The sequence below is a fragment of the Microtus ochrogaster genome, chromosome 2, assembly GCF_000317375.1.
Source record: "Microtus ochrogaster isolate Prairie Vole_2 chromosome 2, MicOch1.0, whole genome shotgun sequence".
In the NCBI taxonomy this organism is placed as follows: domain Eukaryota; kingdom Metazoa; phylum Chordata; class Mammalia; order Rodentia; family Cricetidae; genus Microtus; species Microtus ochrogaster.
Window position 1 is genome coordinate 22,685,421 of NC_022010.1, and position 17,435 is coordinate 22,702,855.

General features: G+C 49.6%; 2 protein-coding genes across 2 annotated transcripts; both read left to right on the forward strand.

Moving 5' to 3' along the window:
- The first annotated feature begins 563 nt into the window (after positions 1 to 563).
- On the forward strand, positions 564 to 7,473 carry LOC106144071 (claudin-13-like). The gene is given in 4 exon segments (XM_013350470.1): positions 564 to 630; positions 633 to 797; positions 800 to 1,094; positions 7,230 to 7,473. Coding segments are annotated over 4 exon segments (771 nt in total).
- Positions 7,474 to 12,291: 4,818 nt separating this feature from the next.
- Tmem270 (transmembrane protein 270) lies at positions 12,292 to 16,201 on the forward strand. The gene is made up of 3 exons (XM_005344648.2): positions 12,292 to 12,363; positions 14,771 to 15,208; positions 15,914 to 16,201. The coding sequence occupies exons 1-3, from the start codon at positions 12,292 to 12,294 to the stop codon at positions 16,199 to 16,201; spliced, it is 798 nt and encodes a 265-aa protein (XP_005344705.1).
- The last annotated feature ends 1,234 nt before the right edge of the window (positions 16,202 to 17,435 follow it).

Sequence of the window (17,435 nt, forward strand, 5' to 3'; positions counted from 1 at the left end):
ACATTAACAAACATACTCAGGTACACACACACACACACACACACACACACACACACACACACGTATACACATACATGGAAACATGCACACAAATTTACAATCATGCTCAGGTACACACACATATATGCACGCACACAGGAACATGCACACACATTTACAAACATGCTCAGGTGCATACACGTGCATTCATGCACACAAGAACACATACATTAAAAAAAGAAAGAAAGCAAAAGAAATACAGGGCTCTGGTCAGGGCAGGTGCCAAGGACTGGAGCTCTTCTCTCTACCCCAGCCTCTGTCAGAACCTCACGGAAGCTCAATCTGTTTCACCAGATAGATCCCCGTGTCAACTGCTGTGGTCACACTTGCTAGAGTGGGACATCTGACTCTACCAAGATAGTTGTTGGTGGCAGTGGCATCTTACTTGCCCTCTGCCACTCTGCCTCACAGGGAGAGGCTTGCTTTAGATGCTTTAGAAATCCATCCTCGGTTCATGGAATCCTGCATCTCTAGAGCTGGACCACCACTCTCTTCCTGGTCCTTTCCCCAGCAGATTCTGAACCATGGTCTGCATGGAGCAAGAGGCTATTAGCTTCTCGGTGGCTACACTGAGCGGGCCGTGTGCCATTGTGAGCCCATTTGGAGGGTGATGTTTCCAGAAGATGAGACGAACCCAGATGCCAGAATTTGGGAGGGTCTGTGGCACATGTGCCCGGCTCCAAAAAGCAGCAGGATACAATGCACGTTATACTGCACCCGGCCAATTGTAGCCCAGGCCCTAACTGTGTCTCGAGTCTTCATGGAACCTGGCTAGGTCTGCTGCTGGGCATGGTCGGGGATAAATGTATCATGGCTGTGAAGTACTGGAATATTGAAGCTGAGATCATGAGGACAGCCAGTGTGATATTCCTCGGTATTGGCTTTCTGGTGCTGATGTCTCTGTCCTGGGTGGCACACAACATCAGCCATGGCTTCTCCAACCCACTGTTGGGCTCCATGAAGAAAACAGAAATGGGTGCCTCACTCTGCCTGACCAGTTCGCTGCCGCTGTTGCTCGGAGCACTGTGCTGCACTTCGGCTGCCCACGATGCAGGGTCTGCCTCTTTTTCACTGTGGACTCTGTGGGCAGATGGTCAGGAGCCAACAGCAATACATCGGGTAAGTCTCTCCCTACCTTTTAAGCTGTTTCTTTTCAGACCAGCCTCAGGCCATCTCATGGCCCTGCTCTGCAGGCGTTTGATTCTCAGAGTGAGTAGGAGGCCCAGTAAGCTTCTAAGACTCAAGACACCACTCCCTAGTTTCTAGACTCAGTGGACTGTTGCTGGTCCGTGGAACTGCCCACAAGCTGTCCAGGGACTTCAGGGATGTGGCTGGATGAGATGTCACCATGCTGAGCAGGCTTATTGATGATGAAGCTGCTTGATCCCCTATGAACTTATAAGTGACCCCAATAAAGTCATTGTTCCCCCAAGTTGGACTTGGATGGAGTTGGTTCTTTGGTCTGAGGTTGCTCTCTCAGTTTGGGCTGACTGGAAATAGACCAAAAGGGAAACAGCAGAAGCCAGGATGGTAATGCTAGGACTTGCTGGCTGTTTGGGGGGATGGACGAGAAGAGCCTGAGCCAGCCTGGTGCCAGCCTGACCCATTGTGACACCTTCCTAATGAACTGGTCACCGGGCTCAACTCTGAAATTACTGATAGTCTGTGGCCTTGGCACCTCTGCCACTTGCTTGCAGAAGATAAGCTTGGGTATTGATAACCACCTGCTCTGGCTGGCAGTCACTAGGGTACCATACATGTCGGCCCACGGGAGACTCCAGCCTGGCTCCAAACATCATATATGTATTTTACATGTATGTTTGCCCACATGTGTGGAGGACGGATGTGAATGTCAGATGTCTTTGTCAATCAGTTTTCTGCCTGTTCTTTGAGAAAGTACTCACTGGACTGTGAACTCAAGGAATCTTCCAGACTCGATGGCCTTCCTTCAGGCTCCAGGGATCCTCTTGCCAGTGTCCCCCAGTGCTGGGATTACATGTGTGTGCCTCCACATGCTTTCCTTCACATGGGTGCTGGGTTCTGAACACAGGTCCTCATGCTCACGTGGCCAACCCTTTTTGCAACCGAGTCCCTCAGATGGGCTTTGGGCCCAGTGCAAGCTGCTTCTCATGACACTCCTGGCTTAAGGGCTGGCCTGAGCAGAGCTGAGCAGCACCCTGTCTTCAGGGTTCTGAGCTATGTGGTGAGGAGGAGGACCGTGTGTGGCGTGTGTGGAAGGGTGGGGTGGGTATTCTCCTGTCGCTTGGCCTCCATTCTTCTCATTGCTGTGACAAAATGACTGACAAAGGATGGAAAGGCTTACCTTGGCTCACACCTCGAGAACACACAGTCCATGATGACAGGAAGGCATGGCGGCCGGAGCGTGAAGCAGCTGCTCACGTGGCGTCCATAGTCAGGAAGCAGAGAGAGATGGATGCTGGTGCTCAGCTCACTTTCTCCTTTTTATTCAGTCTGAGGTCTCAAAGCATGAAATGGTGCTCGCACAGTTGGGGATGGTCTTCTCACAACAGTCAATGCTAGAGAACTCTTTCATGGGCAGGCTCCGAGTTTTGTTTCCGTGGTGATGGAGTTGACAAGATTAACTCTCACCTGAGTGTGGTGTGGGAGAATTGTCTGTATTCTGTCAATCATGTTTTAAATAAAAACTGATTGGCCAATAGCCAGGCAGGAAGTATAGGCAGGGATAACCAGACAGGAAGTAGAGGTGGGGCAATGAGAACAGGAGAATTCTGGGAAGCAGGAAGCTCCCTCCACAGTCCTGCCCAGATCACTGAAGAAGCAGGATATGACCTGCCCCTCTAAAAAGGGTACTGAGCCATGTGGCTAACATAGATAAGAACAAAGGGTTAATATAAGTTGCAAAAGTTAATAAGAAGTCTGAGCTAATGGGCCAATCAGTTTATAATCTTATGGAGACCTCTGTGTGATTTTCTTTGGGGCTTACCGGCTGTGGGAACTGGGCAGGACAGAAACCCCAACAAGCCCGGCCCTCATGTTACATGGGTGTGTTACTGCAGGGGACCTGGCTGTCTCTGAGGGCACTCACCATCAATGCTTCATGGAGCATCCTTGTGTCGCGTAGAGATGGTGGCTGGTCCTGTATTTTGGCATTTGATTCCCATTGAGATGAGATGAAAGGTCTAAACATCCCCCATTATACAACCAGACCTAGGTTCCTTCCTTCCTTCCTTCCTTCTTTCCTTCCTTCCTTCCTTCCTTCCTTCTTTCCTTCCTTTCCTTCTTTCCGTTTTTCGAGAAAGGGTTTCTTTGTGTATCTTTGGTTGTACTGGAACTCGCTCTGTAGACCAGGCTGGGCTCAAACACAAAGAGATCCGCCCGCCTCTGCCTTCAGAGTGCTGGGATTAAAGGTGTGCACAACCATACTAGGCTAGATTTCAGTTTCTTAAGAGCAAACAAGTTTTGTTGGGTTTTTTTTTGTTGTTGTTGTTTACTTTTTGTTTTTAACAAAGGGCCATTGGTCCACAAACTCCTGACAGGAAGGGCAAAGGAGAAAACACATACGGGGCCTGAACCAGCACCCACAGTATCTCAAGATGATGGCCAAAAACAGGACAGTTCCTGGAACTCCCCTGAAACACGCCAAACTTACCCAGATATGTCTAAAGATGAAAAAAACTAGAACCCCAGCCTATCAAAAATGTACTAACACAACTTCTGCCTGACTAAACAGTTATGCTTGAGATGGCCTAACTGTTCCTGGAATTCCCCTAGCCTGTGTGCTCCTCTCACGGTCGCCATTTTGTACAAATGGTTGACCTCGCATGCTGGTTGTTTCTGCATGCGATGAGTGATAAACACTCTTTGTTTTCACGTACTATTCGAGTTCGGGGTCGGCAGTGTTTCTCGGACCCATCCAGAGGCCAATAGTACATGATGGATCTAGGATAAAGGAGGTTTGTTGACCGCCTCTATAGCACCTTGAGCAGCAAGTCTAGCCTAGTTGGTTAGCACAGCTCCAGTGAGAGACCCAGACAGAAAAGAGGTAGACAGAGTTCCTAGGGTCACAGCACCCTAGGAACTCTGGTATCTACATGCATATGATTACAAATATGAGCTCGTAGACACACTCATTAACATGCACACACACATGCGCACACTCACTTAAAAAGAAGAAGAATTATATGGATTTGATATGAGGTCAGAGACTAAAGTTCTTCCCCTCTGCCCCATCCTCTGCCAGAGCCCCACAGACACTCAGTCGGCTTCACCAGGTCCCTGTGTTGACTTCTGTGGTCACATTTGCCTGCTTGGCTCTCAGACTTGACAGATATACTCATTGGTGTTGGTGAAGTCTCTGAGTGACTTTGACCTCCTAGGGAAGGCTTCTTCGGTACCGGTCTCAAGTGCATCATCAGCACTTCGAATCCTGCAGCTCAGAGATAGATCTCCCCGGCCACTCCTGTCTCCCTGTCCTGATTCCGGCGGACTCTGAGCCATGACTCCCCTGGCAGTGTAGCTGAATGGTCAGCACCTCTCGGGCCACACTGGTCTGGCTGTTTTCCATTGTGAGCTGCATACTGCCCAGGTGGTGAATGATGAAAAATTTGCAAGACGAGATGGCTATAGCTGTCTATGTTTGCGACGGCGGGTGGAAGATGCGCGAGGTTCAAGGATGTGGCTAAATGGATGGAGTGCGGGCATATGACTACCAGACAGCTCAGCCATGGGACAAATAGGGCCACTGTGGTCATCTGCACCATTGTCACAGGGTTGATTTTGTTGTTGTGGGTGATTTGAGACAAGTTCAGCGAGCAGAGGTTGAATGAGAGAATCTGGATCAAGATCATGATGCGGGGAATTGAGCTGTCCTTGGGAGTTAGCTTGCTGTGGCTGGCATCCATGTCCTGGATAACATTCATCCTCCGTGGCTTCTCTGCCCCACTGCTGGTCAGAAAACAGACAAGGGGCCTTACTCTACACGGGCTGGACCAGTCAGTGCTCCTGCCCCTGGAGAGGACCCTGTTGCACAGCTAATGTCTACTTGGCGGTAGCCTTTCCATCCTGTTGAAGACTCTGTGGACAGCTCTGCCCCAGGCAGCCAGGCACGAGGTGGGCCACTGTGCTGGTGAGTCTTATGTCAACTTGATACAAACTAGAGTTCTCTAATTGAGAAAATGCCTCCATAACATCTGGCTGTAAGGTATTTTCTTACTTAGTGATGGATGGGCAGGGCCCAGCTCCTTGTGGGTGGCGCCATCCCTGGGCTGGTGGTTCTGGGTGCTACAAGAAAGCAGTCTGAACAAGCCCAGGAGACCAAGCCAGTAAGCAGCACCCCTCCATGACCTCTGCATCAGCTCCTGCCTCCAGGATCCTACCCTGTTTGGGTTCCTGTCCTGACTTTCTTGATAAAGACAGGGAAGGTGGAAGTATAAGCCAAATAAACCCTTTCCTCCTGGAGTTGCTCTCTGGCCACAGTGTTTCCTAGCAACAATAGAAACCCTGACTAGTTACTTTCTACCCTTTGAGTCTGTTAATCCTTAAACCGAGTTCATACCCTCTAGTGAACCTATTTTGTAGTTGTTCCCTTAGGACAGAAACATTCTCGGGGAGGGGGGAGGGGGAGACTTGAGAAACTTACAAGACTCTGGGGCCCCTCCCCAGGTTCTAGAAGTGGTAGACTATTGGGGAGTTACTGAGGAGAAGACCCTTTTAGGGAGCTTGAGGGTTGTGCAGGAAACACCAGGGATACAGCTCTCATGGGCAGTTACTATGCTGGGCTGTGATGCAGCTGCCTGAGACACAGGTGATCCCATGATGCTCCCCTACAAACTCTTGGTTTCTTCAGGTTGGGCTCAGATTCATTCCATTGTTCTCTATTTGGAGTGGTTAGAAAGAGGACAAAAAGCAACTAATGGGTGTTAATACTGGATGCTAATGCCAGAACTGATGGCTGGATGGGGATGGGCCAGTGGGGACAGAAGCAGCCCAGTACCATCCCGGCCCACTCAGACACCTCCCTAAGGCTCTTTCAGTTGTGATTGGCCTGCCCCAAATGACTGTATCCTAAAGAGACACTTTAGCTATCAAAGTATTAAAACATCGAGTCCGAAGAGATTGGAATTTTGCGAACAGTCTCATGCTGGGAGAAGAAAAGTCTGGGCCCCCAATGTGGGGGCCAGCAAGATGGCTTAGCAGGTAAAGGTGCTTGCCACCAAACCTCACGGCCTAAGTTTAAACCCCAGGAACCACATGGTGGAAGGAGAGAAATGACTTCTTTGGGTTATTTCTGGTCCTACACGTGTCCTGTGGCACAAGTGCCCCCATGCCCCATAAATTAATAAGTATAATTAAAAAAAACTCGATTGTGAAATTCTTTTTACTATCTTTTGTTTGTTTGCTTTTGTTTTTCAAGACAGGGTTTATCTGTAGCTTTGGAGCCTGTCCTGGAACTAGCTCTTATAGACTAGGCTGGTCTCAAACTCACAGAGATTGGCCTGCCTCTGCCTCCCAAGTGCTGGGATTAAAGGCATGTGCCACCACTGCCCAGCTTCCTTTTAAAACCAAATGTTTAAAGTTTATTTATTTTTATGTGTGTTGTGTGCGGATCATAGAGGTCAGTTTTCTCCTTCCATCAAGTTGTGCTCTGAGGATTGAACTCAGAACAACCGGCTTGGTGGCAAGCTCCCTTGGCTCACGGAGCCATTTTTCCAGCCAATAGTAAGGCAAAGGCTGGCTTAGGGTTTGTGGTCCCCCTGTTCCTGCCTTTTTGGCATTTCCTGCCTGCACACTCACTGCTCCATGACTGGTTTAAATTCTGTTTCTGCAGTACAGACAAGGATCTGGCTACCTGAATGGAGATTCCCAGAAGATTTAGGAAACTCGCCTGGCTGCTGCCGGCGACGGTGTGGAGCCAGCCTCGGCACCTGCCGTACTGGACATGCAGGTTCGTTCTCAGGCCAGGTGCAGGTCCCCAGGCTTTGTGGCTCCAGGCTGTGGATCTCTTTCAAGCCCTGTCAGGGTTTCTAGTGCTGTGATAAAACACCATTACCAAAAGCAACTCAGGGAGGAATAAACCGGTTTATGTCTGTTTACAGCGTGTAGTCCACCAACCAAGAAAGTTAGGGCAGGAACTCAAGGCAGGGATCCGGAGGCCGGAGCTGATGCAGAGGCCATGGAAAAATGCTTACTTAGTGGTTTGCTCTCCATAGCTTGCTGGACCAGCCCAGAGATGGCACCATGTACAATGAGCCCAGAGACTGCACCACCACCACCACCACGTACAATGAGCCCAGAGGCGGCACCACCACCACGTACAATGAGCCCAGAGGTGGCACCACCACCACATACAATGAGCCCAGAGACTGCACCACCACCACCTACAATGAGCAAGAGCCTCTCATGTCAATCAAGAAAATGCCCCCACGGGATTGCCCACAGGCCCAACTGGTGTGAGCATTTTCTCAACTGAGGCTCCCTCTTCCCAGGACTCTAGCTTGTGTCAAGCTGATCTAAAACTGGCCAGCATGAACTCTGAGTGAATTATATGTCTAACAGTCTGGTTTGGAGATACGGGATCAGTCTAGAATTAGCTGCGGAGGTGACAGGGTTGAGCTGCCATTAACAGGACTGGGAAGTCATTTGGACATGGTTGTCCCAGAGCAGAGTAGGGAGGAGCCAGTGAGGAGAGGAAGTCATGGCGCAGGCAGGTTGTGGCAGCAAGGGCATTGAGCCATGTGTTGTTTTCCCTTGCCTGCTTCCTGATTAGTTTTCCCTCGACTGGGCCCCTCCCCTTTTCCTTTTCATTTCATCCCCGAGGTGACCTCATGGTGCTCAGGCTTGACTTACTGTCTGGTCAAGGATCCTTCTGGCTTCATCTCTGGAGTGTGTGCAGGGATTACAGGCCTGCACCATGACATCTGGTTCATACAGAGTTGAGGATGAAATGCAGGCTCCTCGTGTGCTAGGCAATCACTCTACCAACGGAGACAGCTACATTCCCAGCCTAAATACTAATCTAAACTACTCTCTCTCTCTCTTTCCCTCTCTCTTTCCCTCCCTCTCTCTTCCCCTCTCTCCCTCCCTCCCTCCCTCCCCCTCCCCCCTCTCATCATCCATTATCTGTCTATATCATCTATCATCTATTTATATCTATCTATCTATCTATCTATCTATCTATCTATCTATCTATCTATCTATCTATCTATCTATCTATCTATCTATCTATCTTCTCCCACCGTTCCTCCTTCCTTCCTTTCTTCCTCTCTCCCTCCTTCCTTCCTCTTTTGTACTGGGGACTAAACTCAGGACCTTGCACTTGCTAGCCGTGTGCTCTACCACTCAGCTATATCCCTCGCCCTTTGGAAGGAAATGTGATGGGGAGGCCCAGTGAGATGCCTTAGTGGGCAAAAAGCATTTGCCATGAAAGCCCGATGGCATGAATTTGATCTGCAGACCCACATAAAGGCGGAAGGAGGAAATCAAGTCCACAAAGTCACCCTCTGAGCTCTGTGCAGATCTTCTGTACCTTAGAAACAAATCGTGGTGGTATGAGTGGGCGTGGTCCCCACAAGCTAGCGTATTTGAATGTGTGGTCCCTGGTTACTGGAGATGTTTGGGAAGGATTAAGAGAGTTGCCTTGTTGGAGTCGGTGTGCCACTTGGGATGGGCTTTGGCATTTCAAACACCCATGCCAGGCCCAGGATGGGTCTCTGCCTCCTGCCTGCAGATCAGGATGTGAGCTCTCAGTTACTGCTTCAGCGCCACGCCTGCCTGCCTCCCACCATGCTCCCTGCCATGATGGTCATAGACTAATTCTCTGAAACATTAGCAAGGCCCCAGTGAAAAGTTTTCTGGTACAAGCTGCCTCGGTCACAATGTCTCTTCACAGCAACAGAACAGTAACTAAGGCATATGCCATAATAAATAAAAATTAAAGATTTTGACAGGGTTGGTATTCACTCAGCTAAATATATTTTAAAATATGGTTAGCATATACATTGCATATCCAGAACAATACATGTAGTATTTGTAATGATTTGAAAAAACATACATGAATGCTGTCATGCTACAACTTGCTCCCCGGAGCGTTCCTTTCCCGCCTAACCTTTTCTGGATCTTTCCATGTCAACCCATATAGCTCTCATTTATCCTAGCCAAGCTCCAGTCAACCTTCAAAGGAGTTTCATGTTTATTCTTCCGTCTCTCTACCGATGGGAAGAGCCTTCCGCAGTTCTGTGCTTGTTACTCGTGAGTAGACGTTTCTGTAAGGAGATCTTCTGCCAATGGGGGTACCAAGTAAGACAAGTAGAAACTAGAAAACGTGAATGGTTGGTGTTTTTTTTTTTTTTTCTGAGCCCTCACTGGGGGATTCTAGGCAGGTGCTCTACCACTGAGCCACACCCCTGCCCCTCACTGGGGGTTCTGGGTAGGTACTGTAGTGCTGAACCATTCATTCAGCTCTTGGTCAGTTTCCAGTTTTAGTTCCTCATGTATTTCGTGGACAGCTTTGCACAATCATTTCCTGTATGGATTTCTGAGATCCTGCTTCAGGGTCTGGTTCTGCATGAATTGCTATTTGTCCCATAAAGCCATCGGTGCATAGCGTACAACTCTTGTTTTTTGCTAAGAAAGGGAAAATGGTATCTCACTGTGACTTTCACATTCCTCCCTGATACTAATGAGATGTGAACATCTTTACACAAACCTGACTGTTCTTTTCTGTTCTTTTGGTTTCTCTTGTTGTTAATTGGTTTGCCCCGTGCTCTATCAGGACCTTTGCTTTAACAAAACTTTTTTTTTTTTTTTTTTTTTTTTTTTCGAGACAGGGTTTCTCTGTGGCTTTGGAGCCTGTCCTGGAACTAGCTCTGTAGACCAGGCTGGTAACAAAACATTTTTAAGTTTCTCTCTTCTCCCTCCCTCCCTCCCTTCCTCCCTTCCTTCCTCTTTCTCTTTTTCCCTCACCCCTTTCTTTTTCTCCTTCCTTCCTTCCTTCCTTCCTTCCTTCCTTCCTTCCTTCCTTCCTTCCTTCCTTCTTCTTTCCAGTGGTGGGAGTGGAACTCAGTCTCTTACACATGCTAACTATATTCTAGCATTGGAGTCCCCTGACATGGGTTCTGTCCTATCATGTGGGTCTCTAGGATCGAACTCAGGTGAACAGGCTTGACAGCAAGTGCCTTTACCCACTGGCCCATTCTTTTCTTTTCTTTCTTCCTTCCTTCCTTTTTCAGACAGGGTCTCTCTCTCTCTCTCTCTCTCTCTCTCTCAATTGATTTTTGAGACAGAGTTTCTCTGTGTAGTCCCGACTGTCCTGGAAACTAACTCATTGTGTAGACCAGGCTGGCTTTGAATCCAGAGATCCACCGGCCTCTTCCTTTCCAACGCATTTGCCACCACCGCCTGGCTAAGACAGGGTCTCTTTAAGTCCTCTTGGCTGTCCTGGAACTAGGCTGTAGACCAGGCTGTCTTCAAAATAATTGGAATGCACCTGTTGCTGCCTCCCCAGGGTTGGGCTTGAAGGCGTGCACCACCATGCCCAGCTTCGTTACTTTGTTTCTAATCCTTTCTTTCATTGTTTCCTGAAGTCTACAGAAAAGACCGCTGTGTCATCATGCACATTCATACGGGAACTTTAATTTTTTTTTCCTGCTTAAAATAGCGTTATCCAAGTCACATAAATAAAAATATATCATGTTTAAAACTTAAAATAGCAGGGTGTGGGGCAGAAGAATCAGAAGTTAACCTCAGATACACAGAGAAATGGAGGCCAATCTGGGTGCATCATTTGTTTAACACGTGCAAGGCCCTGGTTTCAACCCCCCAGTTCTGCACAAATAAAAAGGGGATGAAATTAATTAGGAGAGGTTGGCCGGTCAGTGGTGATGAACACCTCTTTAATCCCAGCACTCAGGAGGCAGAGGCAGTCAAGGCCAGTGTGGTCTACAAAGTGAGTTCAGGACAGCCAGAGCTAAAAAGAGAAACCCTGTCTCAAAAAAATATTTTTTTAAATAAAAAAGAAAAGAAAAAGGTGGGGTGGGGAAAGACCGTGACGTGAGTCTCCTTATCTCTGGGTGTTCCTGGTTCCTCTTCTTGCAACCCAGGCATTGACGGGAAATGCACAAAAAGCGCTCCCAGAAGCCCCAAAAGAGGCTGTTACTAGGAAACTGGTCTTGCAGGTGCTAGGGCAAAAATCAGAAGCGTTCTCACGCCCGCCGCCTGCCGAGCGCCCTGCTTGCCCGCGGTGTCTTTCGCCCCCGCGCGGCAGCATTGTGGTTCTGCATCCGCGCGGAGTGCTTCTAAGGCTTGCTCTGGGGATGCGATCATGCTTCTCCAGCAGGGATCCAGAATGGTGACCCCTGGTTTGGTACAAGGCAGCATCCACTGGTTCCTGCATGCTCCCAGCTGTTTACCCTCGGCGTGGGGGAAACTCCAAGACTTCGCAGTTCACAGTGCACAGCCCAGAGTGCACTCAGTTGATGGGGAGAGAGAAGGGACAGGGAGGGAGGTCTGGGGCTGAGGACAGAGGGCTCTCAGTTGGGGAAACTAAATTGGGGCTCCTCCTGCTGCATATCTGCTACCCTCAGGCCCATTCTGGAAAGAAGGCTGTACAGATTCCATCTCCTCCTCCCTTCTTTGTTTCCTTCTTCCCTCCCTACCGTCCCCCCCTCCCCCCCGTGCCTGGCAGGTAAACTAGACTGATTCTGAAATGTACTCAGCTGTTTCCCTGGGTGTCCCAATCCACAGGTTGCCCAAAGCCAAAACATGCTATGAATACACCCGCTGTGATCGGCCCTCCTGGGCTACAGGGTGAGTGTGTCTCCAAACAAAAGCCAAATCAAAATAAAAAGGCTACGTGCCGCGGCTCATACCTACCGTTCCAATTTTTGAGAAGTGGAGGCAGGAGGATGAGGAATTCAAGGTCATATTTGACTACATAAATGGTTTGAGGCCAGTCTGTGCTGCCTGAGACCTTCTCTAACAGCAACATAGATAGACAGATAAATAGATAAAAAGATGATAGATAGATAGATAGATAATAGACAGACAGACAGATGGATAGAGAACTGACCCCAGCCATCAGCCATCTGTCTGGTCCGTGATCACCATGTAGCCAGATTTGAGCTGAGGTCTCGGAGGAGCTGGAAAGGGATCTAGGGAAAGGGACAGTGGCTCATGTGGCAACTGGGTCCCCATGGTAACTAGACCCCCCCACACCCTGTGGCATCTGTGAGGTCACCCTGCCTCCCTGGCTGGAGGAATGGATGGAGGCCAGACATGGAGGCCGCTCCCCGGGTCAGATCCGGCCTCCTTAGAATTCTGGTGCAGGTTGGGAGGCTCTGTGCGATGGTAAGCATGGTGGGGAGAGGGGACCTGTAGAGATTCAGCGGTTCCTAGCCCCCAGGGAATAACCAATGAACTCCCAGAAGCCCTGTTCCATGAACTACTGTGGCAATCTTTCTTCCCCTCCCCCCTCTTTTTTCCTATCTTCCCCTGCCTTCTTTTTATTTATTTATATATATTCTGAGACAAGGTCTCATTATGTAGCCGTAGCTCTGGCTGTCCTGGCACTTGCTATGTAGAGCAGGCTGGCCCTGAACTCCCAGAAGTTTACCTGCCTCTGCCTCTGCCTCCCCCAGTGCTGAGACTAAAGATGTGCTCCAATACACCCGGTCCTTTCTTTCCTTTAAAAATATTATATTTGATGTGTGTGTCTCTGTGTGTGTCTGTGTCTGTGTGTGTGTTGAGAGTCAGTTCTCCCCTTCCACCATGTGGGTCCTGGGGATCGAACTCAGATTGTCAGGCTTGGCAGCAGGTGCCATTCCCTGCTGAGCCATCGCATTGGCCCACTTTCCCTTTCCTCTCCCTGCCTCCTCCCTCTCTCCTCCTCCTCCTCCTCCTCCTCCCTCTCTTCTCCTTTTCTATTTCCTTCTGGTGTGAATGGGTGCTGGTATGGTGTATGTCCATGTGTGTGGGTATGATGTATGTGCCCATGTGTGAGCGTGATGCATGTACATGTGTGTAATGTACATGCTTGTGTATGTAACAGAAGCCATAAGAATGCCCTGGATGCCCCCTTGATCACTCTACCGAATTCCTTTGGTCCTCTGAGCTTGGAGTTGATGGGTTTGGTTTATTGTGTCTTGTCTGGCAGCTTAGCAAGCCCCAGAGATCCTCCTGTCTTCTTGGGTACTGGGGTTGCGGGGATGCACTGGACCATGCCCACACTGGCTTATGACTGTGGGTGCTGGGACCTGAACTCAGCTCTGCTCTTCAGGACTGAGTAGCAAGCACTCTTAACTGCTGAGCCATCTCTCCAGTCCCCACTTCTCATTTTCATCCTCTTCCAACCCTCGCTGTCTCACTATGTAGTCCAGACTGGCCTCAGACTCACAGTGCAATCAGGCTAGCCTCAGATTCACTGTGTAACCCAGGCTGGCCTTGAACTCCTGACCTGCTGGGACGACAGGCCTGCCAGTGCTCTGATGCCTGGTTTCTTATCTTGGTCCCTGGACTCTGACGCTCCTGTGGGTCAGGGGATCCAGACTGCTGATCACTTCTGTCACCCGTGGACTAGAGGCTGGGGGCTCTACCAGGGAGGCTTACTGCTCAGGAAGACATTCTCAATCACAGCCTCACCCCCTATAATCCCACTCTTGGCCAGCCTGCCCCTCAGATGAGAGACCTGGAAATCTTAAGTTGCTCGTCCTATACCCCTCACAGTAGGTCTGCACCACACGGTCACCTCCATGTCTCAACATCGCTCTGTCCCTAGTGATACCGTTACTTCCAGATGCCCTCCTGGTGCCAAGGGCAACAATGGGTAAACCCAGGTACGTGGGGGAAGTCGGCCGGCCTGTGTTCAAATCTTATAGGGTGAAGGGGGATGTCGCATCTACTTATCTATTTGTTTTTATTAATTACTATATTATTATTATTATTAATATTATTATTATTAATATTATTATTATTATTATTATTATTATTGAGACAGGGTTTCTTTGTGTAGCCCTGGCTGCCCTGGAACTCACTCTGTAGATCAGGCTGGCCTTGAACTCACAGAGATCCACCTGTCTCTGCCTCCTGAGTGCTGGGATTAAAGGCGTGCGCCACTACCACCCAGTTTGTTATTATTGTGTTGTAGCACCCGTGTGGAAGTCAGAGGAAGATTTTTGGGGAGTTGGTTCTCTCCTTGCTTTACATGGGTTCCGGGGTCATATTGAGGTCACCAGGCTTGTGGGCATGAGCATTAACCACTGAGCCATCTCTGTTCCTTCCTTGGTTTCATGTAGACTAGGTTAACTTTGAATTTCCTATACAGCCAGAGTACATTGAATTCTTGATCCTTCTGCCTCTACCTCCCAACTATTGAAACTTTCGGCATACGCCACCTTTCTTGGTTTTAGCTACATCTGAGCTACATCCCCATGCTTGGAAGTCACGCTTTAAAGATTATAGGCTGGGCAGTGGTAGTGCACACCTTTAACCCCAGCATGCAGGAGGATCTTTGTGAGTTTAAGGCCAGCCTATTCTACATAGCGATCTCTAGGACTGTCAGGACTACATAGAGAGAGCCTGTTGCAAAAGAAACCAAAATAAAAAAATAAATAAGAGACTACTTTTGTGTATTCACAAGTAAACTGACACTTGGCTCATAATGACTGGACAGCCCCTATGTCTAAAGCACAGGTTGGGTCCCACCCCAGGTGGGTGGCGCTGTTGTGCTGGTAACACCAGCATCTCCATCTTCCTGCAGCTGATCCAGAACCGCACGCACCTGTACGACTTCCTGCTCCTGAAGATGGCGGCCTTTCAGCAGTGGGTGTTGGGACTGGCCCAGGAGGCCCGGGGCTCTGGCGGTGACCAGCCTTGCCTGCTTCCAGGAGTCATCATAACCTGTCCCCTGAGCTTGGCCCTTCAAGCTGCACTGGCATTGCTTTGGGTCCCCCTGTGGTTGCTGCTCTGGGGACCCAGGTTGGCATACAACATCGGGCTGTGCTGCGCTCGTACCGTGAGACTGGCCTTGTGGCACTTAGGTGTCTGGGAACCTCTGGGCCTATCTGTCACCACCTTCAGGGACCTGTTTATCTCCTATGTGCATGGCCTGATGCTGGTGGCCTTGCTGATGCTGCTGTTGACCTGGAGGCTGGTGCAGAAAGCCCATCGCTTTAGTCTGGGCTGGTGGCCCAGCCAGGTATGTTGGCAGGTATTCAGACTGCAGATAGTGATAGGCTGGGGACTCTGGGTCCCCAGCTGGTCAGTACCAGCCATGGGCAGGTTGTGGGAGCCACTCAGCATGCTTTTTATTTTTTTTTTAATTTATTTATTATGTATACAGTGCTCTGCCTGTATGTATGCCTGCATGCCAGAAGAGGGCAGATCTCATTATAGACAGTTGTGAGTCACCTTGTAGGTCCTGGGAATTGAACTCGAGACCTCTGGAAGAGCAGCTAGTGCTCTTAACCTCTGAGCCACCTCTCCAATCCCTAACATGCTCTTTTTCTTTTTAACTTATTTTTTTAAATGTGTGTGTGTGTGTGTGTGTGTGTGTGTGTTCGAGTACGCAGGTGTCCCCAGAAGCCAGAACAGGGCATCAGATTTCCTGGAGCTGGAGTTGTGAGCTACCTGACGTGGGTAATGGAGACTGTACTGAAGTCCCCTGCAAGAGTAGTACATGTTCTTACTCACTAACCTATCTCTCCAGCCCCATAGAATGTTGGAAAAAAAAAAAATCCAAAGCCTGTATTATTTGTGTGTGGGCATGCTTGTGCCAGTGGGCATCAGGGAAAATCAGGATTTGTTTCTCTTCTACCTTGTGTGTGCTAGGGCTCAAGCTTAGCTTGCTGAGCCATCCCTTCGGCCCTTACCAATGCTCTTGCTTGCCTGGACCATCCTGCAGAGTTCTGTGTTGCTGGAAGCCCTGGCGCTGCTGCGACGCCTCTACCTGTGGGTGGAGCACATGACCACACTCACTTCCTGGAACCTGGCCTATCTTGTCACTTGGACCACCTGTCTTGCTTCTCATCTGCTTCAGGCTGCCTTTGAACACACAGCCCAACTGGCCCAGGCTCAGGAAGCCAAATCCCAGGAGACCTCAGGGCCCCCCTCGCCTCAGTTCTTAATTCCAGAGTCCTCCACCACTGAGGCTGGGTCCTTCCCATCCCAGCCTGGAACCCCTGGAGAATAAATGTGTACCCCACCTGCCTTTCGGACTCACCAGCCTTCTACCTAACTGTGTCATATATGTGTGTGTATGGATCTGCATGTTCCTGTGCTTACGGGTACACACGGATGAAATCCCAGGCCCTGGCGCCTCTGGAATGGAAATCACATTCCCCAAGTGCCTTTCAGGTATCACATATCAACCTCCTCAGACACTTCCCATGCCGTTTGGCTTGTCTCCTAGCAACCCCAGCATCTGGCTTGTCTATCATTTTCCGTACAAGAAAATCGAGCCTCGGGGATATGTCTGAGCAGGCTCAGGTCTCCAGGTGGTGTTGCTTCCCAGGACTCTAACTAAATCTATGCCCTTGGTTCTCAGTTCTCCAGGGATTTAAAGGGAACTGGGCAGTTAGAGACTCTGGCCTCTGGGGGGTGCCAGGGCCCCACAGTTTAGAGATGTAGAAAAATTTTTTGGATTATCATTCTTAAGAAAGTCTGGAAGTAGCTCATTCATTCTCTCACACAAAGGTATCCCTCTGCAGCCGGGCGATGGTGGCGCACGCCTTTAATCCCAGCACTCGGGAGGCAGAGGCAGGCGGATCTCTGTGAGTTCGAGACCAGCCTGGTCTACAAGAGCTAGTTCCAGGACAGGCTCCAAAGCCACAGAGGAACCCTGTCTCGGAAAAAAAAAAAAAAAAAAAAACAAAGGTAACCCCTCTAATTCACTCATCATTCATCGACACAGCTGCCAATCCATGCATAGGACCCTCCCCTTTTCCTTCCCTCCCTCCCTCCCCCCCCACTCTACATCATCCCTCCCCATACTCAAAATTTCACCCCTCCAACCGTCTCAAATCCACCTACTTATCCCCAAATGTATCTCCCCACTCCTCCTTCTGTTCATTCACACATCCACTAGTCTGTTCTTTCCTCTATCCAAAATATGTCACGTCGCAGAAAGACTGTCCATCTTCCCCACCCCAGGCAAGAGAAGACTTAGTCTCCACCACCTCTCACTGGTCCTTCAGACACATCTGAGCTCAGGCTCTGGCCCTGTTCTTAGGTGAGGGATTCTTCTGAAAAAAGAGAAAGGGCTGTTTTTCTGAGAGTCAGCCGTCACCTCCGACCCCTTCCCCTAGCTTGAGACCTGGCACCCATGTGTGGGGAGGTTCAGAGAACTTTGGTCCCCCCACCCCACCCCATTCCGCGTTGTCAGGGTAGCTAATGCCTCCCTTATGGCTGCAAATGGCCCAGGCTAG